This window comes from Anomaloglossus baeobatrachus, chromosome 1 (assembly GCF_048569485.1).
Source record: "Anomaloglossus baeobatrachus isolate aAnoBae1 chromosome 1, aAnoBae1.hap1, whole genome shotgun sequence".
NCBI classification, from domain to species: Eukaryota; Metazoa; Chordata; class Amphibia; order Anura; family Aromobatidae; genus Anomaloglossus; species Anomaloglossus baeobatrachus.
In genome coordinates, this window is record NC_134353.1 from 882451922 (window position 1) to 882477719 (window position 25798).

General features: G+C 45.2%; 1 protein-coding gene across 1 annotated transcript; it reads left to right on the forward strand.

The window, feature by feature from the left end:
• The first annotated feature begins 306 nt into the window (after positions 1-306).
• LOC142301788 (granzyme A-like) lies at positions 307-23186 on the forward strand. Its single transcript, XM_075342809.1, has 5 exons — positions 307-358; positions 8601-8739; positions 14134-14272; positions 17327-17602; positions 23082-23186. Exons 1-5 carry the CDS (start codon positions 307-309, stop codon positions 23184-23186), a joined length of 711 nt encoding a protein of 236 aa, XP_075198924.1.
• The last annotated feature ends 2612 nt before the right edge of the window (positions 23187-25798 follow it).

Consider the following 25798-nt stretch of genomic DNA (forward strand, 5'->3'; position numbering starts at 1 on the left):
AAAGTTGCATAAAGAAAATATCAGAACAGAAGCTCCATTACAACCTGATAACCCCAATCATGGTATAAGTCTCTAAAAGCCATCAGGGGAAACTTCTCCTATTATGCTAAATACAGAAAACAAAACTTAATCCCGAGATATCAGACTGCATTACGTCAAGCTTTATTTTCCTTGAAGCAGCAACTCTAATTTTGACTCACAAACCACAATATATAGATATTTCTCAGAAATCAAACCACATGACATACATGTAGTATACATATATGCCTGCATGCCCAGTGTAAACTACTGAAGATATCACTGAGAATGGAACACCTTCTAACACTGCTCGTGTTCTCCTTGCTTCACATCAATGGACGTAAGTAAATGTAATATCTGTAGATTATGGGGATTGTTTTATGTTCTATATACCACTAAACAACAATAGTACATAATACTATATGACAGAATATATGCTAAAACCCACAGGCTGCAATATATCGCTCAGGTTAAAAAGAAATTCATGTAAAGATATTTTTTTATTAAAATTTGAATACCTTATTGATTTTGTTAAAACAATGAAAAAAAAACAAAACAGGGAAAAAGAACTCATAGGAGGGAATATATAAATATCCTGCATAAACCAGAAGGTTAAAAAGGAGTATCACATATAGATGTTAAGGTGGCATATAGCCCAAAATAGCCAACTACACCCCAATAACAGTAAATTCACATGTACATCATAGACTATTGTAAAGAAAGTGCATATATGCATGGATACAGATCCTAAAGTGGATAAGTGTATCAATAAGAATATGTTAATAAATTATAACTAAATACAGAGAAAATATAGCTTAAAGTGCAAATATCCATAACCTATGCCAAATATATAGTTTGCCAAATGTTGGACATATATTAGGAAAAGCAGATGTAGAAATGAGGCTAGTATGGCTGATGCCTAGAAAGGCACAATGCAAGTGTGCTAAGGACTACTAGATATCAACACTTCAGGAAGAATTAAAACCTTCTCTAGGTCTTAAATACACGCTTCATGCTAAGATACATGTGTGAATACGTGTCGCCCAGGGTTATGGGGTACTCGGTCCTGGACGGTGTATAACTGGGGAATGTCACTTTGGTGGCCGTTGCCCGGTCCCGTGCCCTGGGTGCTTTTTGAGAAGGGGAATATTTACAGGGTATTTGAATAATGTTCAAACGTGATGCCACTTGCGGTTTTGCGGCTATGTAGATGGAGCCGCCACTGCACAGTTCTTGCTACTGGGGCTGGTGTTAATGGCAGCCTGGATGCGCAAGCAAGCAGGGCCAGGCCACAGAGGATAGGTGATGTAGATGGGTATTGGAAGAAGGGAGACCACACACGGGGTTGCAGTATAACTGGTTCTATTACTCACTTTCTGGTGGTAACTGGTCACCCAAGGACGGCTGGTCTCAACCACAGGTCCCCTTAGTCCTAGTGCCGGTTTAGTGACCTGGTGGCTTCTGTCCCCTGCACCAATCTTTGGTTGGTGGGTCCCCGGGGTCCCCTCCTTGTTGTCTTTTACAGCAGTGCGTATGACGGTAGTGTGAACCCTGTAGGGTTGGAGTCTCTGGTCCTGTCCCCGGTTCTCCCATTGCTACTGAGTCCTGAACTTCAAGGTCAGTGAGGTCCTTGATGGTCCCTTCACTGTGCAGATTTTATCAGGTCTGCCTGGAGCTTTTGCCTGACCTAGGATTCTGTACCCCGTTGGTGCGTAGTTCCGGGGATACTCCATCGTACTCCACCGGCAACTAACAGACTGGGCCCTCAGGTCACTGTCACACTCCTGTCAGTGCTTCCACACTCCATCACTGTCACTGCTAGACTGACTGTCCACTGTCTGCCCCTCCAACCTGTTCGTCTAGTGGACTGCATCGGCTCCACCTCTGAGTGGCTAGCCATAGGTCCATCCCTAGCCTGGTACCAGTCTATGGGGAATTTGGGGAAAAACAGGGATTAACTGAAATGTTTGGTTGTTACCGGCACTGGTCTTCTGAGTACCCTGGGGGTAGGCCCTGTATCCTGGTGGGGATGCAGTACCTTGTAGCTCCCTGATGGCTTCAGGGGTGCTACAAATATGATTAAATACCTTGTAAATGGAGCACTCTATGAGGTGTCCCAGACAGAGTGTCCCTCCACCCCTGTGTGCTGTGTGTCTCTGATGTGTTTGTGTGTGTGTGTGTGTGTGTGTGTGTGTGTGTTTGTGTGTGTGTGTATTACAAGTGTCTGATATGTGAGCAGTGTGTGTTGTGTGTCTGATACAAGTGCATCTCAAATTAGAATATCATCAAAAAGTTAATTTATTTCAGTAATTTAATACAAAAAGGGAAACACATATTATATAGTCATTACACACAGAGTGATCTATTTCAAGTGTTTATTTCTGTTAATGTTGATGATTAAGACTTACAGACAATGAAAACCCAAAATTCATTTCATAAAATTACAATAATTACCACAAAATAGCTGAAAAGGCTTCCTAAGCATTTAAAATGGTCCCTTAGTCTGGTTCAGTAGGCACACAATTATGGGGAAGACTGCTGACTTGACAATGTCCAGAAGGCAGTCACTGACAAACTCCACAAGGAGAGTAAGCCACAAAAGGTCATTGCTAAAGAAGCTGGCTGTTCACAAAGTTCTGTATCCAAGCATATTAATGGAAAGTTGAGTGGAAGGAAAAAGTGTGGTAGAAAAAGGGGCACAAGCAACTAAGATAACCACAGCCTTGATAGGATTGTTAAGAAAAGCCATTCAAAAATTTGGGGGAGAGTCACAAGGAGTGGACTGCTGCTGGAGTCAGTGCTCCAAGAGCCACCACACACAGACGTATCCAAGACATGGGCTACAACTGTCACATTCCTTGTGTCAAGCCACTCATGACCAATAGACAGCACCAGAAGCATCTTACCTGGGCCAAGGAGAAAAAGAACTGGACTGTTGCTCAGTGGTCCAAGGTGTTGTTTTCAGATGAAAGTAAATTTTGCATTTCATTTGGAAGTCAAGGTCCCAGAGTCTGGAGGAAGAGTGAAGAGGCCACAATCCAAGCTGCTGAGGTCTAGTGTGAAGTTTCCACAATCAGTGATGGTTTGGGAGCCATGTCATCTGCTGGTGTAGGTCCACTGTGTTTTATCAAGACCAAAATCTACCAGGAAATTTTAGAGCACTTCATGCTTCCCTCTGCTGACAAGCTTTTTGGAGATGGAAATTTCATTTTCCAGCAGGACCTGGCACCTGTCCACACTGCTAAAAGTACCAATACCTGGTTTACTAACTGCAGTATCACTGTGCTTGATTGGCCAGCAAACTCGCCTGACCTAAACCCCATAAATAATCTATGAGAGACACCAGAGCCAACAATGCAGACAAGCTGAAGGCTGCTATCAAAGCAACCTGGGCTTCCATAACACCTCAGCTGTGCCACAGGCAGATCATCTCCATGCCATGCTGCATTGATGCTGTAAGGCTGCTTTCACACATCAGTTTTTTGGCATCAGGCGCAATCCAGCAAAAAATGGATAAAACGGATACGGCACCAGATCCATTTTTTTCCTCATTGAATTGCATTAGCGCCAGTTTGTGCCTGAAACCCTTGCGTTGCAATCCGTCGTGCGAAATTTATGTATCCAGCTGCCGGAAAGGACGCAGCATGCAACATTTTTTGGCAGCGGCAAAAAAACGGACCACGCCGATGTCATAGTCAATTAAAGCCTTTGGGCTCCAGATCCGTCGTAATGCGGCATACAACGAATTACAGTGACTGATTCCATTTTTTTCTACTGAGCATGCTCAGTAGCACAACGGATCCATCCATCCATCCACAACTGAAGGAACTGATGGAAAAAACTGATGCAACTGATCAGTTTTTTTGCTTGATCCGTTGCATCAGATTTTACACCGGATTGTGCCTGATGCCAAAAAACTGATGTGTGAAAGCAGCCTAATTCATGCAAAAGGACCGCGACCAAGTATTGAGGTATTTACTGTACAGACTTTTCAGTAGGCGCCAACATTTCTGAGTTTAAAATAATTTTTTCAGTTCGTCTTATATAATATTCTAATTTTCTGAGATAATGACTTTTGGGTTGTGACGCCCTGGCGCCTCCAGGTGGTCACAGAAAGACAATTCCCCCGACATAACACCATCCCACACTAGGTACCATCTGCCACAAAATCCTAGCCACCCCCCCCAGGGTAGGAAGGACACACCAGTGGCAGGACCAGCCGGATTGGGAGCGCCCACCTAGGGGTCTTGAGGATCCCGGGGCGGGAACAAGTTAGTCGAAGTCTAAGTTTGGAGTTGAAGGTGGAGGTCAAGTGGAGAGGAGTCTGTGACAGTGACAGACTGTGGAGGTCAAGGCTGAGCCTAGTGGAGGGTAGCCAGGATAGTGGCCCTGGTCTACTGGCTAGGTGGCAAGCAGTGGACTGTGTCCAAAGGCAACGGGAGTCCGGTTGCGGGATATCCAAAGTGGATCGGGACAAGGTTGGAGCCTGCTGGTACCAACAGCGGAGATCCGGTCCGGAAACCGTGCAAAGGCGGGGTACCTGGGCTCTAGTTAGAAGACGGTTGCAAGCCCCTTCTCTAATTCACCAGGCCGGGAGAAAAGTTCCAGACATTGTTCCAAAGTGTTAGCCCAGATAGAGCAAAACGGCAGCCCACCGCGGGGGATAGGGTAACCGCAAACACCCACTGAGATCCCAAGGGTCAGTTTTCGCGGGCACATCTCCCAACCAGAACATACCGGGATCGGACTTCCCCGTTCCATACGGAGTTGTCCAGAAGTGAGGGAAATTACAGAGTACCGGAGGAAGGGACATCGGTACACCAGCCGGGTGTGGGACCCGAGTACACCCGGAAGCGGCAGCCGGCCACTGACACCCTGGTTTACCAAAACACTCGTGTGCAATCATTCAACAGTGAGTACACCAACATTCCCCGGTCCAGCCCGACGCGCCATCTCCAGCCTACATCACTCCCTCTGTCCTGGACATTGAGCCCTGGGGTATCCACCCCTACCCACAGAGGGGTTAAACAACCTGCTGCCACTCCATCGCCTCTGGGTGCTTCCCAAAAGCAGAGGTGGTACACCATATTACCACACATCGTGGGTGGCGTCACGAAGTATCCCCTTTTATTTGAGTGTCCGCGTGACCCCCGGGTCCGGAAAACCCTTGAGCCACTGCGGATCTGGATCCGAGCAGCCCGTCTGCTGCTGACGTGGGGGCGGCACAGGGTTTTCATTGGCTGTAACCAATAATCATTGGGAGCCCTCACATTGTGCTTAATTTACAAGGTATTTAACCATATTCATTCATGTTATTGTGGCGCACTGGACAAGCCAGGGGCCACAGGTAACAACACACACACACACCCACCCCCAGCAGTTCACAGCAGACATCCCCAGTGAGACCTGATTTCTTCCTCGGGTTCAGACAGACACACCAGGTGGGCGGAGTCAGGCAGATGGGCACGCCCACCGAGGAGTTTAGCTGGCCTGAGGCAGGAAACAAGTTCAGACAAGTCCAGGCAGAGGAAGAGAAAGGAGGTCTGCAGAGAGGCAGACGCAGACTGGGGCCTAGGTTGGAGCCTAGGTCCCTCGTGTAGCCAGTGAGGCAGATGGTAGTGGCCGTCTGCGGGAGCTGGGAAGACAGTCTTGGTGGAACCGTAGGTAGCCGGGGCTGGGCGGTGGCCCACCGGTACTGAATCGGGGAGCCAGCTGGAAACCGGAGCGCAGGAGGAGCGTACACGGAGGTGAAGGAAAGGACTTACACTACCAACCTGGGTCAGGGGAAAAACACCGCAGCCGCCTGTGGGACCCGTCCATCCAGCCGTTTGTTTGACCAGAGACTCTGTGTAAATTATTGCCGTGCGGCACAGCGCTGCCCCCGCGACCCTGCACCTCACCAGGCCCCGTAACCCGCCTGCCATCCCTAACTTTCACCGGGCCCCGGGACAACCAACCCCCTACCCCCGGATGGGAGAACCAACATCCAAGCTGCTCCCAGTCATCGCTCCCGGGATCCCCGTCCAGAGCAGCGGTGGTGTCACAACCTCACCACAACCGTGGGTGGCGTCACGGACAATATAAATCCCCAAAACCAATTCCCCTTTTCACTCACGGGCGAGGAACGCCGCTCGAGGCCCCGGGATCCGGCCCACCGCTGGAGCCACCACCGAGTAGCAGCAGCCGGACCCGAGCAGAAGGGGTGAGCGCGGTGTGCTGACACCCTCCTCCCCGCCCGCGACGAACAGGATCTTACCGCTCTGCCGTTTGGTAGAGGTGCGCCTTGTGACCGCTGGAGGTGTCCGGCCGAAAATTTTGAGAAGCCGCCATTTTGGGCGCAAAAAATTCCCGCTTGAGCGTCTTCCAGCGCAGTGGAGGCGCGAAAGCCGAAACTCCACCCCTATAGAGGGGGGAGCCGGAAAAAGACTAAGGGGGACGGATGGCGTCTAGCCGCATGTGAACCGCGGCTGTGGAAGCAGGGACGCCAGGACTCTGCAAGTATTTGGTTCCTGGAGCACCGCTGCACGAGATGTCCCGTCCGTTCGGCACCGCTGAAACCTCAGTTCTCGTGCCCGCGGCCAACGCCCCAACCGACCCGTTACCCCTGTCACCGGTAGCAGAGCTCGCAGCATCTGTGAGGGAGGGCCCAGACCTGGGGTCCCCAGGCCTTACCTTCGTCACCATCCTGCCACCGGTCCCGGCTTCCATCCCGGCCGCACCGCTGATGACGACGGCTCCGGCAGTCCGCCCGGCCGCAACGGCAGCGAAGCACCCATCCGGTTAACGAATCTGGGACCGTTCTTGGACTGGGGTCAAGGGGTGCTGCCCACTTCCTAGGGGCAGCATCAGGGCCAGGTTGTTTGGGTGGGTGACTGAAGGACCCGAAAAAAGTGCATGTGTGAAAATGTTTAACAAAAAAAAATGTTTTATTCTTTTTCAGTTTGTGAAAATAAAACCGGTGATGGACGGGCAGCCCGCGGATGGTCTGCATTTTACTAAGGGGGAATGTGGCGCCCTGGACAAGCCAGGAGCGACAGGTAACAACACACACACACCCCCACCCCCAGCAGTTCACAACAGACATCCCCAGTGAGACCTGATTTCTTCCTCGGGTTCAGACAGACACACCAGGTGGGCGGAGTCAGGCAGATGGGCACGCCCACTGAGGAGTTTAGCTGGCCTGAGGCAGGAAACAAGTTCACACAAGTCCAGGCAGAGGAAGAGAGAGGAGGTCTGCAGAGAGGCAGACGCAGACTGGGGCCTAGGTTGGAGCCTAGGTCCCTCGTGTAGCCAGTGAGGCCGTCTACGGGAGCCGGGAAGACAGTCTTGGTGGAACCGTAGGTAGCCGGGGCTGGGCGGTACTGAATCGGGGAGCCAGCTGGAAACCGGAGTGCAGGAGGAGCATACACAAAGGTGAAGGAAAGGACTTACACTACCAACCTGGGTCAGGGGAAAAACACCGCAGCCGCCTGTGGGACCTGTCCATCCAGCCGTTTGTTTGACCAGAGACTCTGTGTAAATTATTGGCTGAGTGAGTACCACCGTGCCGTGCGGCACAGCGCTGCCCCCGCGACCCTGCACCTCACCAGGCCCCGTAACCCGCCTGCCATCCATCATCCCTGCCACCTCCCAGCCCCGGCTACCTCCGGTTCCACCAGCTGTCTTCCCGGCTCTCTGCAGACGGCCACTACCGTCTGCCTCTCTGCTGCACGAGGGCCCTAGGCTCCAACCTAGGCCCCAGTCTGCGTCTGCCTCTCTGCAGACCTCCTCTCTCTTCCTCTCCTAGACTTGTCTGGGCTTGTTTCCTGCCTCAGGCCAGCTAAACTCCTGGGTGGGCGTCTCCATCTCCTGATTCCGCCCACCTGGTGTGTCTGTCTGAGCCCGAGGAAGGAATCAGGTCACACTGGGGATGTCTGCTGTGAAACTGCTGGGGGTGGGGGTGTGTGTGTGTTGTTACCTCTGGCCCCTGGCTTGTCCAGGGCGCCACAGTAGCAGCAGCAGCCGGACCCGAGCAGTGGGTGAGCGCAGCGCTGCGCCCTCCCCGCCCGCGACATTATCTTAGTACTGAGGGTGTATTTAATGAAAGTCAAAGGCCCTGTGAATATTTCTGTCTGAATTTCGATTTCCAGGGATTTAGCTGGAAGCCCTGATGGATCAACTGATGTGTATTTAAAATGTGATGTAAACCCGGTCTAAAGCTGTCAGTCATCATTATCTAAGGAGCATCTATACTTTCTATTTATTTCACAAGGGTGCATCCATTTAATGCGCACAAATCAACACTGACGGAGATCCTAAATGTTTTGAAGATTAAGATTAGGGTTCGCTGCAGATTGGCTGGAGCCAGTGTCTTGTAGCTTGTGGCCCTCAAGCAACATGGACCTTTAATTGTATTGATGTTCTCACTTTTGCCACAGGAACCTTTTGGACTCCAAGCCTCCAGGCCCGGGTGCAAATACAATCCATGCACCCACTGGAGTTACACCCCTGTATGGAGTTTTCTGCATTACAACCTATTAGACATCAAATATATTTATTAAGTCAGTCGATAATAATTTATAATATTCATCTTAAATCCACAGATGTCTGTATGGATATTATTGGAGGAAATGAGGCCGTTCCACACTCCAGACCATACATGGCTCTTCTGATATCAAAGGGTGAATGTGGTGGAGCATTAATCAAACCAAACTGGATTTTAACTGCCGCTCATTGTAATGTGTAAGTATGTTTACCCTGTCTTGAAAAATATTGATAGTCGCACCAATAGACAAAGAACTCACACATTCTGTAATGTTATTTTTCTCAGGTTTATTCCAATCACTCAGTAATCCTGGGGAACACTACAATAAGATGCCCCATTGGGGCAATATGAGGAGATTGATGAGTTCATTTCTGGGACCCCCTTCTATAACCAAACATAGGTCTTTCGCAAAGTCATAGCTTTTGATATCAGTGGCACAACTCCTGGAGAATTAACATATGTGACCATGTAAATGGTCTATAATAATCATAAAATTAATCATCATTTCTAGTTGATGCCATAATGTTGAAATTAAAGGGGTCTCATAACAGCAACCTCTATCTAAAATGAAGCTAGTCTTGCGATCAACTAAAGCTTTATGTCAGGCTTCTAAAACCCACCAGTGATCCACTGTGATCGATGGTGGATGTTAATGTCATCTCAGGAGAACTATAGTATTGTGCGTTAGCCAATCAAATAGTTGGTCACCTATGTAATATACAGATGAGCTAGGTCAACTATCGAGGCTCTCCACTCACCTAAGACTCATAGAAGGGGATAGAGAGTATTAGGTACTAGGACATATTAGACCTAGGGCAATGCTGGGAAAAGTGTGGCCCGTGGGCCACATCCGGCCCTCTGGCTGTTCTAGTTTGGCCCGCGGACCGAGACAGCTGTAGGGCTTAAATCAGTGGCCCGTGGTTTACTCTATGCTTTCCCCAGCCACCCATCTGCTGTTGCCGCTGTCCTATGTCACCACTATCTGCATCGTCTCGATGTAGACAGCGTTGAACACATTGGTGGAGGAGGAGCCGCTGGCTCCATCTTTCAGCAATCACAATGACATCACATCATCGTGTGTGCTGTGCAGAGTGTCAGTGTACCGGAGGCTGGAGCAGAGCAGAAGGGGAACATGGGTGAGGAAAGTAAGTAGTGGGGTTTTTTTCATGAGCATGGGATGTTTGCATGTATGTGGCTATGTGGGGAATAATATATATAGGAGGCTATATGGGATTATACTATATATATATATATATTTATATATATATATATACATATATATATATATATACAGTATGTATATATATATATATATATATATATATGGCTAAGTTGGGCTTAAAATGTATGTAGGAGGCTATGTGGGCTCATAATGTATGTAGGAGGCTATGTGGGCTCATAATGTATGCGGGGGCTTATACTGTATACAGGAGGCTAAATGAGGCTCATACTGTATATAGGAGGCTAAATGGGGTTCATACTGTATATATGAGGCTAACTGGGGCATGTAAAGTATAAAAGACGCTATGTGGGGTTCATGCTGAAATTAGGAGGCTTTGTGGGGCTCATAATGTATATAAGAGGCAATATGGGGCTCACAATGTATATAGGAGGCCAAATGGTGCTCATAATGCATAAAGAGGGCTATTTAAGGCTTCATAATATATATAGAAGGCTATGTGGTCTCATACTGTATTTAGGCGACTGCGTGGGGTCAACTGTATATAGGAGGCAATGTGTGGACTCACATTATACATAGAAGGGTTATGTGGGGGCTCACAGTGATTATAGAGGGTCTACAGTGGGGAAAAAAGTATGTAGTCAGCCACCAATTGTGCAAGTTCTCCCATTTAAAAAGATGAGGTCGGCCTGTAATTGACATCAAAGGTAGACCACAACTATGAGAGATAAAATCCAGAACACAATGAGAACACAAATCCAGAAAATCACCTTGTCTGATTTGGCAAGATTTTTTTTTTTTTGCAAATTATGGTGGAAAATAAATATTTAATCAATAACAAACGTTTTCTGTAAGTCTTCACAAGGTTGGCACATGCTGTTGGTGCCTATTTCTCCATGCAGATCTCCTCTAGAGCAGTGATGTTTTTGGCCTGTCACTGGGCACACTTTCATATCCCTCCAAAGGTTTTCTATGGGGTTGAGATCTGGAGACTGGATAGGCCACTCCAGGACCTTCATATGCTTCTCATGAAGCCACTCCTTCCTTGCCCTGGCAGTGTGCTTGGGATCATTGCAAATAGCCATATGAAAAATGGAAAAACATTTTTTTGGTGATATTGCATAACTGTTGAGGATTATTTTGAAAAAAAAGAGATATTTAGCTAATGTATTGATCAATTCATTACTGCCCCATAACCACTTCACGGTAATCTCTAATTTATGGGGTCCCTAACAAAATGTTACCTCTATATGCGGTTAAAACCTGCTTGTGTGCATGGGTACCTAACCAAATGTTACCTCTATGTGCAGCTGAAACCTGCTGTGTATGGGAAGCAAGGGACCTGGCTATATAGGAAGTTGAATAATCATGGCTAAAGAGCGGGACTGGGTTCTCAGACAGGAAAAAACTGCATAACAATCAAAAAGACTGCTGGAACACCATTGTAAATGTGAACAGGGTGCTAGCCAAAAAATACACAATCTATATGAAGGGAAAGCTGCACACCAAATTCAGAGTAATATGAACAAGCATAACTGCTTGATGATACATAAAGAATGAAAAATACAACTAGCCATATGAAAAATGGAAAAAAAAATTGTGGTGGTATTGCATAACTGCTGAGGATTATTTTGAAAAAATATTTATGTTTCATTCTTTATGTATCATCAAGCAGTTATGCTTGTTCATATTACTCTGAATTTGGTGTGCAGCTTTCACTTCATATAGATTATGTATTTTTTGGCTAGCACCCTGTTCATACTTACAATGGTGTTCCAGCAGTCATTTTGATTGTTATGCAGTTTTTTTTCTGTCTGAGAACCCAGTCCTGCCCTTTAGCCATGATTATTCAACTTCCTATATAGCCAGGTCCCTTGCTTCCCATACACAGCAGGTTTCAGCCGCACATAGAGGTAACATTTGGTTAGGTACCCATGCACACAAGCAGGTTTTAACCGCATATAGAGGTAACATTTTGTTAGGGACCCCATAAATAAGAAATTACCGTGAAGTGGTTATGGGGCAGTAATGAATTGATCAATACATTAGCTAAATATCCTCAGCAGTTATGCAATATCACCAAAAAATTTTTTTTCCATTTTTCATATGGCTAGTTGTATTTTTCATTCTTTATGTATCATCAAGCAGTTATGCTTGTTCATATTACTCTGAATTTGGTGTGCAGCTTTCACTTCATATAGATTATGTATTTTTTGGCTAGCACCCTGTTCACATTTACAATGGTGTTCCAGCAGTCATTTTGATTGTTATGCTTGGGATCATTATCATGCTGAAAGACCCAGCCACATTTTCATCTTCAATGCCCTGGCTGATGGAAGGAGGTTTATACTCAAAATCTCACAATACATGGCCCCATTCATTCTTTCATGTACACGGATCAGTCATCCTGGTCCCTTGCAGAGAAACAGCCCCAAAGCATGAAGTTGCCACCCCCATGCTTTACAATAGGTATGGTGTTCTTTTGATGCAACTCAGCATTCTGTCTCCTCCAAACATGACAAGTTGTGTTTCTACCAAACAGTTCTACTTTGGTTTTATCAGTCCATATGACATTCTTCCAATACTATTCTGGATAATCAAAATGCTCTCTAGCAAACTTCAGTCGGACCCGGACATGTACTGGCTTAAGCAGGGGAATACGTCTGGCACTACAGAATCTGAGTCCCTGGCGGCATAGTGTGTTACTGATGGTAGCCTTTGTTAGGTTGGTCCCAGCTCTATGCAGGTCATTCACTAGGTCCCCCCCCATGTGGTTGTGGGATTTTTGCTCACCATTCTTGTGATCATTTTTACCCCATGGGATGAGATCTTGCGTGGAGCCTCAGATTGAGGGAGATTATCAGTGGTCTTGTATGTCTTCCATTTTCTTATTATTGCTTCCACAGTTGATTTCATCACACCAAGCTGCTTGCCTATTGCAGATTCAGTCTTCCCAGCCTGGTGCAGGGCTACAATTTTGTTTCTGGAGTCTTTCAACTGATTTTGGTCTTCACCGTAGTGGAACTTGGAGTGTGACTGTTTGAGGTTGTGGACAGGTGTCTTTTATACTGATAACAAGTTCAAATAGGTGCCATTACTACAGGTAATGAGTGGAGGACAGAGGAGCCTCCTAAAGAAGAAGTTACAGGTCTGTGAGAGCCAGAAATCTTCCATGTTTTTAGGTGCCTAAATACTTATTTTCCATCATAATTTGTAAAAAAAATCTTGCCAAATCAGACAAGGGGATTTTCTGGATTTTGTTTCTCATTTTGTCTCTCATAGTTGTTGTCTACCTATGCTGTTAATTACAAACCTCTCTAATCTTTTTTTAAGTGGGAGAACTTGCACAATTGGTGGCTGACTAAATACTTTTTTCTCTACTGTATGCGGGGCTCACAATGTATATAGAGAGGCTATACTGGGGTTCACACTATATAGAAGGGCTATGTGGGTGCTCACAGTGAACATAGACAGGCTTTGTGGGGGCTCATACTGTATATGAGGGCTATGTGAGGGCTCATACTGAATATTCGGGGCTATGTGGAGGCTTATCCTGTATGTAGGGAGATATGTGGGGCTCATGCTGTGTATAGGCGGTCCGTATGTGGTCTCATACTGCATATAGAAGGTTATGTGGAGCCTCAGACTGTATGGAAGGAGCTGTGTGTGGGCTCATATTATATATAGGGTGATTTTAGCATACTTAATTCTGCTCAATATTGAGTGATACAATTACTATTAATATAAAATAATAATTATAATCAATATGTTAATATTATGTGAATCATTTTGCTCAACAGCTATGGAATTAATAGCGCTATATAAATGAATAAAATTATTATTATTATTATTATTATTATTAACTCTACTTCTCAACAGTCATCTCATTATTATAACAATCAGGATCAGTATAAAAGGGTAATATCCATAAATTACAGAGAATTAACCATTTAGGTGGTGCAAGGTTGGTAATCACAGCTCACCTCCTCCCCATCACTGCACAATGACCTCTGCACAGATTACAGAGCATGCCCACACCACTCTCATACAGAAGTTTATGATTAATAATCTACAGCTTTAAATTCCTATAATAAATGTAACCGTAATTGTTCCCACCTACACCCCACCTACTGTCTCCTCCCCATAATCCTATAGAATGTAAGCCCGCAAGGGCAGGGCCCTCTTCCCTCTGTACTAGTCTGTCTACTGTAACTTGTACATGTATTTTGTATGTAACCCCCTTCTCATGTACAGCACCATGGAATCAATGGTGCTCTATAAATAAATAATAATAATAATAATTGTAAAAACATTGTGGCTCCATTCCATTTCAAAATGTGATATTGATCGACAGTCTTTATTCTTCTACAAAATTGTTCTCAACGAGGTGAATTTTTAATTTTATTTTCAGTGAAAATACATCATATGCCATACTGGGCGCACACAGGCAGAGAGATACTCAAGAGCAGCAGAAGTTGAGAATTAAACGAGGCATTAAGCACCCCTGTTATGAGAAGGATCTCAGGATAAATGATCTTCAGCTTTTAGAGGTAAGAATATAAACAATGTAGAGATGTAATGGAGGATGTAAATCAAGGCTGAAACCAGAAAACCAGAACTGTAGAGTGAGGTTAAACTCATGGGCCAACGTACAGTATAGACCAAAAGTTTGGACACACCTTCTCATCTCTAGAACAACTATTAAGAGGAGACTTTGTGCAGCAGGCCTTCATGGTAAAATAGCTGCTAGGAAACCACTGCTAAGGACAAGCAACAAGCAGAAGAGACTTGTTTGGGCTAAAGAACACAAGGAATGGACATTAGACCAGTGGAAATCTGTGCTTTGGTCTGATGAGTCCAAATTTGAGATCTTTGGATCCAACCACCGTGTCTGTGTAGAAAAGGTGAACAGATGGACTCTACTTGCCTGGTTCCCACCGTGAAGCAAGGAGGAGGACGTGTGATGGTGTGGGGGTGCTTTGCTGGTAACACTGTTGGGGATTTATTCAAAATTGAAGGCATACAGAATCAGCATGGCTACCACAGCATCTTGCAGCGGTGTGCTATTCCATCCGGTTTGCGTTTAGTTGGACCATCATTTATTTTTCAACAGGACAATGACCCCAAACACACCTCCAGGCTGTGTAAGGGCTATTTGACTAAGAAGAAGAGTGATGGGGTGCTACGCCAGATGACCTGGTCTCCACAGTCACAAGACCTGAACCCAATCGAGATGCTTTGGGGTGAGCTGGACCGCAGAGTGAAGGCAAAAGGGCCAACAAGTGCTAAGAATCTCTGGGAACTCCTTCAAGACTGTTGGAAAACCATTTCCGGTGACTACCTCTTGAAGCTCATCAGGAGAATGCCAAGAGTGTGCAAAGCAGTAATCAAAGCAAAAGGTGGCTACTTTGAAGAACCTAGAATATAAGACATATTTTTAGTTTTTTTCTCACTTTTTTAAGTATTTCATTCCACATGTTTTCATTCATAGTTTTGATGTCTTCAATGTGAATCTACAATTGAATGAGAAGGTGTGTCCAAACTTTTGGTCTGTACTGTATATGACGCCAAGGTTTGTCATGAGTGAACCAAATAAATGTCAATATACTTTCCACCATCTTGAAAGTCACCACATTTAATAGCAATGGATACTTTTTAGTCTCAGCCCTTTTCTTCGTCAGTATTAACTATAACTTGCATGATGCCATGTACTTTATAGATAACATACTGTATATAGACTGGAGATCAAAAGTAGAGAACAATGTATGATCACTTGCTTTTTTCAGAAATAATGTAATCTACATCGATGAACATTTGAAGGGTTTTTGTAAGGGGTGCACCATGCTGCTAGAACAGGGTTTTACATAAGGTCCAAAGTTTATCAACATAAAATCTTTATTTTGCCTAAACCACGATAATCATAATTAGAGAACAGCAATGACTGTAGCACAGAGAAAGATCATAAGTACATTTTCTGAAGGTAACAACAGTCACCAATCAGTAGGACGTGTACAGGCCTTTGCTTTGAATAACTTCATCACATCTGCAGCTACAGGACATCCCTAGTCTCTCACACTGCTCTGGTGTGATTTTAGCCCACTCTTCTTCCAGTCTCTTCCACAGTTCTTTGACTGTTGTGGGTTGGCCATAACTTTGTCACCAAGGATTTTCCAGAGGTTTTCTATTGGGTTTAGATCAGGACTCTGAGCTGACTATTTCATTGTTTCAATGTTTTCTGTTTCAAAGAACTGCTTTACCCATTTTACTGTGTGACAGGGAGCATTGTCCTGCATGAAAATTGCTGGCTGCTTGAGTGATAAACGCAAGTAAGGAACCATATGTTGTTGAAGAAGGTTCTGGTACATACTTGCATTCACTCTGCCATGTAGATGTATGAGAGGTAAAACTCCTGCTGCAGAAAACATTACCCAAACCATGACACTTCCTCTACCACCTTTCACTGACTTCTTAACACACTTTGGGTTCAGTATTTCCTCAGTTTGTCGACGAGCATAATGTTTCCCATCAGACCCAAATAAATTAATCTTGTTTTCATCACTAAAATGAACCATGGACACTTCTCTTCTGTCCACACAACATGCTCCTCACCAAAGGTGAGTCTAGCCTTTTGATTCTTTCTGGTAATGAGAGGTTTGGTCACTGCTGAGTGGGCTTTCAGTCCAAATGCACTTAAAGTCGTGACACTGTATGATGACACAGATATTTACCCTGTTCAGTGCTGAACTGGCGAGCAGTTCCAGCTGCAGTGTTGAAACGATTACCCACGAAGAGTCTCCCCATTATCCTGTCCTCTCTTGCATTTGCCTTTCGAGGGTGACCAGCCTTCTTGGGGGAATTGAAAGAGTTTGTGCTGTTGTAAAGATGCAATATTCTTGAAATCACAGACTTGGAATGACCAACTTCTCTTGCTATGGCTGATAGGGTCACCCCTTTGGCCTTCATCTGGACAACCTGCTGCTGGAGGGTTTCAGTCACTTTGGAATGGCACACCATTTCTGCAAAGTCAGTGCAAACTGAAAAGTTAAGGCTGCCAGTTACAAAGGGTTTGTCAGATAATTAAGGAAATTAGCACCAGGTGTCAGATTAACACCAATAACTTGCAGGTATCTGGAAGTGTTCTCTAATTTTCATCAGTGTTTTTTTACATTTATTTCATTTACATTTTTATGTGCTTTTGAAAAAAATTAATTTATGAAATAAGCTTAAAATCCTGCGTGTTTCCTCATGTTAGGATATAATCACATAGGACGACACAATGACCTTAATATTTAGGAAATTGTATGTTGTTCTCAAATGTTCATCTCCAGTGGAGACATACATAGAGCGCAGGAGAATTAAAAAAGGTATTTGTTTAGTGTACAGGGGCAGTCAGGGCATAACGTGCACCTTTATTGAATGCAGCACAGATGCTGCTTAAGGTGCTATTTTGGTTTATACCTCAAAAATCCGGTGAGAGCTTCCCTTTCAATAGACCTTTTAGTATTTATGATCTGTACCCTCATCTGCAAAGCCAAGCACTGAGACCCCTTAACAGCCATATTTTTTATAGTTTGTCTTCATACAGTAAATTTTTTATATTACAGCTGGAAAAACCTGCAAAGCTGAACAAGATTGTTGCTCTTCTTCAATTACCAAAAAGAGAAGAAAACATAACAGCCGGGAAGATATGCAGCGCGGCCGGGTGGGGACAAACTAGTTTAAAGAGAAGAACCCTATCAGACGTTCTTCAAGAAGTTAATCTGGCAATTGTTGACAATAAGGTCTGTAAAAAAGTATACAGCAAAGTGAATCAACCCATAATCAACAGCATGATGTGTGCCGGAGCCCCGAATAAGAAGCAAAAAGCTGACACATGTGCGGTAAGTAACGCCGTGTGCGCGTCTATATTGTTTTATGTAATTACTATGAAGTGTGAATTTAGGGAACTGAATCAACACTTAATTATAATACACATGAAAAAATATAATTATCAACACCCTTAATAATCATGTGAAATAATAATCGCCCTTTTAAATGTAATCACTGTTCATTAGGGATGATCGAATACCTCAAATATTCGGCTTCGCGAATATTTTCCGAATACCTCGCCACTATTCGACGCACAATGTAAGTCTATGGGAAGCCCGAATAGTACCGAATAATTGTTATTCGGGTTTCCCATAGACTTACATTGCGCATCGAATATTCTCGAATAGCGGCGAGGTATTCGGAAAATATTCGCGAAGCCGAATAATCAAAGTATTCGATCATCCCTATTAACCATCATTGGAGCCAAACAATTGTGATTGTTTTATGTATTTCACAGGCCTGACAAATCCATGCCTCACTGTGCACCAATCATGAAAAATGAAATGAAAACCACTGAGAGGTTAAAGGCCTGTTCCGGTGCCTAAAGTGTCCTTCCTAAATATCTCTCCTTCCACCCTAATCACTCTTGTAATTTGCTTTATTATAAAGTGCTCTGCATGTCTCCATATCTAGCTAATCACAACATCTGTTTTTATTACTTCACTTCTAGTGAGTTTTCATTTGAGAGGAGTCTCAAATGTGACATTACAGAAGGCTGGGGCTGCACTCACTCCTCGCAGCGTCCTAGAACAGGACATCATTGGGGGCCATTTGACACTTACTTCCTATTGGGTTACTGAGTGTTCAGCCACGGCACGGAGAACTTTCCACATTGTGCTGTATGGGAACCCCAATCACATGGAAACACTGCGTGCACTGCTGTTCCTGGCAGGGTTGTTCATGCCCTGTTCCACAACCACAGAGGCAACGTCCTCCACAACTTCTCTGCTTACCGGTTGTCGCCCGCGTCCTGGCTGAACGCTCAGTAACCCTGTTGCCTCAAAATGTGTCATCATCTGTCTTAGCGAAGTTTTGGTCTAAAAAAAATTTTAAGATGCCTTCCATTTCCCTATCCGTTGAATAGCATATATACCAATTTTCAGCCAATTCTGTCCACTGGGTCAGTCTGCACATGACTGCAAACACCTTAGGTTATTTTATGGCTACCTTGTATTTAAAGTCTTAATTCACAAAAACTACATATTAACAGACATAAATTTATACACAGTCATGTACACTGATATACATAGATACACATCATACATACAGACACAGACATATTAAAGATATTATTTATATCTTGAAGCCAGCAGCAGCCTAACTCACCTCCCCGCTTGTCTTCTGTCCAGCTCCCCCTTGGCATGTGGCCGTCGCTAACAGGCATGTCCGCGCACACTAACACTGCTGTATATGTGGCGCCCTGGACAAGCCAGGTCTTCACAGGTACTGCAACAACACACCCCACACCCCGAGATAGGCACACCAGTCACACACAAATCCTTGTTGCCTCCCTCCAGGGGCTGATGTCCACACCAGGTGGGGTGGAGCCAGGCAGTTGGCCCCACCCACTGAGGAGTTCACAGTCCTGGAGGCGGGAAAGGAAGTCAGAGCAGTTAGGGAGAGTGAAGGAGCAGGAGTGAAGTGGCAAGTGAGGAGCAAACTGACCGTGTCCGGGTACGTGGCCCGGGCACTGAGAGCAAGGTTGGCAGACGGTGGTGGCCATCTGCAGGAGAGGCCGATCGACGCGGAACCGTAGGACCGGGGACGGGCGGTGGCCCGCCGGTACCGAACCGGGGAGCGAAGAGAAGCCAGCACAAAACCGGCAGGGCCTACGGACCCCGACCAGGCTTGGAGTCACCGTTAAACTGGTCAAATCCAACTACCACCACAGTTAGAATTCCCAGGGCCAGAGCCTGCGGACAAAAGGGGCTCCTCCAGCCCATATTCAAGCTGGGGAGCGGGTTACCGGTGGGAAGCGATCGGGTCCGAAGATATACAACAGGTGCAGGGAAAGGCAGCCACCACCAACCTACCGGGAGTAACCACAGCAGCCGGCTGTGGGACCCGTCCATCCAGTCATTTATTTTACCGGAGACTCTGTATTCATCATTGGCTGAGTGAGTACCACCGTGCCGTCTGGCACCACGCTGCCCCCGCGACCCTGCACCTCACCAACCCTGCCTCCCCCATCACCTCACCGGGCCCCGGGACCACCAAATCCCCCTACCCAAGGAGGGGAAAGAAACATCTCGGCTGCTCCCTGTCATCGCTCCAAGGATCCCCATTCAGAGCAGCGGTGGTGCCCCAACCTCACCACAAACCGTGGGTGGCGTCACAAACCAACTCCTCAAACCTAAACCACCCCTTTTCACTCACGGGCGAGGAGCGCCGCTTGAGTCCCCGGATCCGGCCCACCGCTTGAGCCACCGAGCAGCAGCAGCGCCGGACCCGAGCGTTAGTGAGAGCGCAGCGGCGGTGGCCTCCTCCCCGCCCGCGACATATATACATCACAAGAGAGGCTGAGGGCTACAGTATATAAATCACAGACGGGGCTGGGAGCATACACATTACTGGGGGGCATACACATTACTGAGGGGCATACACATTATTGGGGGGCATACATGTTACTGAGGCGCATACATATTACTGGGGGCATAGATGATACTGGGGTAGCATAAACCTCTGGAGTGGGGGGTGGAACATAACACTCAGATGGAGGGGGGACCCCATACAAATCGGGGGGGGTGGAACATACAACTCAAGTGGAGGGGACCCCTTACAGATTGGGGGGTGGAACATACAGCTCAGGAGGGGGGTCCTATACAAATCGAGGGGGGTGGAATATACAGCTCAGGTGGAGGGAGGGGCCATGCAGTGTAGGAGGACTTACACTGTGCACAGTGTTGGAGGACACTGGCTGGAGCTGCTCTGCGGCTCCTCTTCATCTGTGGGACTGGAGCACATGGCACGGTAGCTCCGCCCACAGATGAACTTCAATGCAGATGGAGCACGGCGCATTCAGCAGTGTGAATGCTGTGTGGATTAAAGGGCTGGCAACCAAACTATCCAGGATCCAAGATAGTGTGGCTGCCAGCCCAAGCACTGCAGTTGTAAGACCTGTTAACATTTATATGTATATATATACATATAGGTTAAAAGACTGTTTGGTGGACTTCCTTGTGTTATGCTGCCACCTGCTGCTCAAGTGACTAGATTGAGTCTGGAACAGGAGGAGGAGGAGTCGACATGTGGCTGTGTTTTGGCAGAGAGGAGTGTGCTGGAGTGGGCTGTAAGATAGAAGGCCTGAGTCTGCCCTGTTTTTCCGAGGTCCAAGTACCTCAGAGTGTTGCGTGGTGTCCCCCCCAAGACACAGATCCAAAAGAGGCTGGATGTGGAGCGAGGAGCCAGGCAGCACGTGCAAATTACAAAATTACAGATCCAAAGAGGCTGGATGTGGAGCGAGGAGCCATGCAGCACGTGCAAATTACAAAATTACAGATCCAAAGAGGCTGGATGTGGAGCGAGGAGCCAGGCAGCACGTGCAAGTTACAGACCCGGGACAAAGACTGAGCTTTAGAGGTGTCTGCCAGCGGAATACGGGCCCCAACGGTGACGAGGTACCCCACGCTGAAACCTGCAGTTAAGTGTGCACACTACTTTTAGTTAGGGACAGATAGGAAAAGACTCTGCACTGTGTTATACGAGTAAGGTAACAAGGACTCTGCGGTTTTTTGTTTAATAAGGATTTCTGTGTTTTGCTTTTGGGAGTACAATCTGAGGCTTCCTATCCTTGACAAGTTATTCAAAGTGGTTGTATGTATATTGCATTATATCTACTGCTGTGCACATTCCCGCTTTTCTCCCCTTCCCACACTTTTCCTCTACCTGTGTTGTGCAATACATTATTAAATTTGCATTGATTAACCCCCGTGGTTCCGTGCAGTCCTTGCGTATCCCGTTATCTGCAGGTTATTACACAGTCCTCAGAGCTCAGCCTGGGGCCCGCAGGAATAAAGAAAGCGAGTGAGCCCTCCCAGCTGTCCAGGGCCCCAGCATTTGCCCTTGTGCTGACGCCAGCCCTGAATATAGTTGTACAGGTCAGTCAGTGTGCACTGGATGACTGATTTCAGGAGTAGTAGGACTGTAGGAGACTTTCCTGTTCTCTGGCAGACAGTGGCACTTCTATTAAGCTGCGCAGTGGTGTTACATAGGACTGCAGATGACGTCTACTATATTATCTCTACACTTTTTGGTGAAAGGAGGAGAGTGGTTATTTGTTGGGGTTCGGACCCCTGATCTTTTCTGACCCTCGCAACTCCCCTGATTATTGGGAATAATAACATTTACTAAAACAGACAGACTTCACTTTTGGCAAATTGAAAGAATCTATCTACCCATTGTATTCTATGGACTGGAAAATTAATGAGTTCTTCCAAATTCTATCACTCATCTCTAGTCTTTAAAGGGGTCTTCATACAGCTTTACGTACAGTTGTGTAAGACAGAAGTCATCTTTTTCACTTGTGAATGGATCATTATCATTAAAATATTCATTTTAAAAGGTCAATAAAATTTCAGAAAATTATCTCAGCTAAATATTAGATTTTATTAGTGGAGTCAAAAACTCCACAGAATATTTTTACTTTTCCTATTTTTACATCCTTTCTAAAAAGTGGATCTCCAAAACTGCAAAGAACTTCTGTCCCAGAAATCTTATTTGACTGCAAAGAGCCCATATACTATTCTTGCCCAGGGTCTGTCTTCTGTCTGTGTTCATCCTTGCATATTCAAGACTGGAAATGGAAGTCTTGATTAATCGGGGTCTTTGTCTTTTTTCAGCTCTCAGCTTACATACCGATACCTTTGCTGCTCCCAATAGAGGTGGATAAAGCCAATTAGATTAAGTGGCACAGGATTCCTCTAAATTGGGAAAACTCTAAACTGGGCCTTTAAGGCCCAGTCACACACAACGACTTACCAGCGATCCCGAAAACCTGATAGGGATCGCAGGTAAGTCGCTGGGAGGTCGCAGGTGAGATGTCACACAGTCAGATCTTACCAGCGATCCTGTATAACGATCTCAGCAGTCACTGGGACCCTGTCACACAGTGTCAAACACAGCTATGTGTCCTGCCCAGCAGGACATCGCCTTTGAAGAAAATGGTCTGGACCATTCTGCAACGACTAGAGATCTCACAGCAGGGGCCTGATCGCTGGTAGATGTCACACATAACAAGATCGCTAACGGGATCGCTACTGCGTCACGGAAACCGTTACTCAGCTGCGATCTCGCTAGCGATCTCGTTATGTGTGACGGTGCCTTAAGAGATTTTGCCCCTTTGTCCCAATAATCAGTGTAAATTTCATAAATTACAGAGAAATAAAAGAGTTAGGAAACCTGTGTGCGTATAATAGAAAATTAAAATTTTCAAGCATGTTAAGCATTTACAATCATTGTGAAATTAATATGTCCTCCTATGATCTGTTCTAGGGTGACTCCGGCGGTCCTTTGATCTGTGATGGAAAATATGCTGGCCTTGTCTCATTTGGACCTATTGATTGTGGTAATCCAAATTTTCCAGGAGTCTACACATGACTTACGGACAATTATCTCAAGTGGATTCGAAATATAATCGGTGGGGATTATTCTGAGAAATACACACTATAAATACTTTCTCCAGAAAGTAATACGCTGTCAACATGTCCATGAATTATAATGGACCTGATATATGCCAAAAGACTCCAGAGCTATACATCTAAAACGCACAAGCAGTATGTGTGCCATCAAATGTTTTTTACTGTATTATTACGAATGTACGTCCTTCATGAGCACTAATTCTCTAAATCTAGTGCTAATCACAGGTTGAATAACATGTCTGATATATGCTTTTTTTAGTTTATGTTCAAGCTATTGACCTGAACATCGAGAAGAATAAAATCATGACTACCACCAACGCTGGAGTCCATAAAGTTTACTGAAGAGATAGAAGTGGTCAATAGCTTCATTGTTCTTGGGTCTCTCATTAATCATATTGTACAACTGAAGAGATCAATCATCAAAAAGTACCTTGGGGAGCATGGATGGAATATGGAAGTGCAAGGATGTCTCAGACACCATCAAAGACTGATCACTGCCATCATATTCTCTACTGCGCCAATTGAAAGTGAGACACTAATGAAAGCTGACAGAAGAAAAATTAATGTCTTGAGATGTGGTGACGGAGAAGGCTTCTTCTAACCCCATGGACAGCTAGGATCAACCAACAAAGATGTTCTTGATCATAGAAACCCAAGGATAATCCTGGAAGGCAAGCTCACCAGACAGAAATGGACCTATTTTGATGATGTGATGGGGACAAATTCTCTAGTAAGGGAGATCCTACTTGAAATGGTCAGTGGTAAAAGGAAACTCCCATTGGATGGACACTATCAAAAATGAAGAGTTGGAATGGATAGAATCAGAATAAGGCAATTTAAAATGTGATACGTATTTTTCAAACGTCCTGGATTCAGCAGGACTGTCCCGATTTGAGGGCTCTCTCCCGTAGTCCCACTGTTTACAACTCTTGTCCCGGCTCCTCCTCTCAGTTCCGTGCATAAATTAAATTTTCAGCTGCTCTAGTTTCCCAGGACAGGACAGGACTAGAACTTATAAACTCATAGCCCATATGCAGCAGATATATCATTGAGCCACTGACTTTACTGAAGTGTATTGGAAGATTTGGTAATCTTGACCTGTATTGCAGTCTGAGAAGTCAGAAACAGATTATTCAGTTACATGGAGATATAGATAGATATATACTGTACCTCTATGTAGCTGGAGCAAAAAGTCAGATTCCTTTGCTCCCATAAAACTACTATAACAACTGATGAAAAAAATACAAATATATATATATATATATATATATATATATATATATATATATATATATATATAAAGTCTTTATCTTCACCCACCCTTGGAATCGAACCAAACTATGAAACATGTGTCCAGCAGCCCTAGCTGTTGAGCCACAAGAACTGTTGATGTCAGGAGGAGAATTATCCTGTGTATATATATGACATATATATTAGCTTTACTACCCAGCTTCGCCCGGTTTAATAACTGCTGTTAACAAAATAGAATGTATTAACAAAAATGTATTCTGCGCACAAAAAACACAAAACAAATAGATATAAATGTAATTATTAAAAGGCAAAAACTAAGCTAATAGAAGCATTTCACAACATATATTTCAACACCACAGATATTCCACACAGATTTAACTAAATTGGCCAAGTAATGTGCTCCGTCTGTCCCTTTCCAGATCTGTCTCTTTCCCCGTCTGTCTTTGTCTGTCTCTTTCCAGGTCTGTCTCTTTACAGGTCTGCCTCTTTCCTCGTCTGTCTGTCTCTGTCTCTTTCTTTGTCTGTCTCTATCTCTCTGTTTCTTTCCCCATCTGTCTCTTCCCAGGTCTGTCTCTTTCCCCGTCTGTCTCCCCGTCTCTTTGTCTGTGTCTTTTCCTGTCTGTCTCTTTCCCTGTCTGCCTGTCTTTGTCTGTCTCTATTTCTCTGTCTCTTTCCCTGTCTGTCTCTATTAAGGTCTCTGTCTTTCCCCATTTATCTTTGTCTGTCTCTCTAGCTGTCTCCTCCTTCCCTGTCTGCCTGTCTCTGTCCCTGTCTGCATGTCTGTCTGTCTCTTTCCCCATCTGTCTCTTTCTGGGTCTGTTTCTTTCCAGGTCTGTCTGTCTCTTTCCCCGTATTTCTCTGTCTGTCTTTTTCACCTTCTGTCTCTGTCTCTGTCTGTCTCTCTGTCTGTCTCTCTCTGTCTCTCTATCCGTCTCCCCACCGACATCTTATTACCTCACATATAAGCTTCTTATACTACGAATTTCTTTTGTTCCTATAGCAACCACTCACAGCTCCTACTAATAACCTGTAGTTCCAGGCTCCATTTACTTTAATGAAGGCATGTTTTTTGGAGAGTAACTGTAAAGCGCGGGGTTAAATTCTCCTGTCAAAACATAGTCTACGACGTTCCCTGGGTCACATGAGGTGTCTGTGCAAAATTTTGTGATTGTAAATGCAATGGTGCGGATACTCTTTTCGTTTCACTTTTTCCCCATTATGTAGATAGGGGCAAAATTGATTGGTAAATTGTAACGTGCGGGGTTAAAATTTCGCCTCACAACATAGCCTATGACGCTCTTGGGGTCTAGACATGTGAGT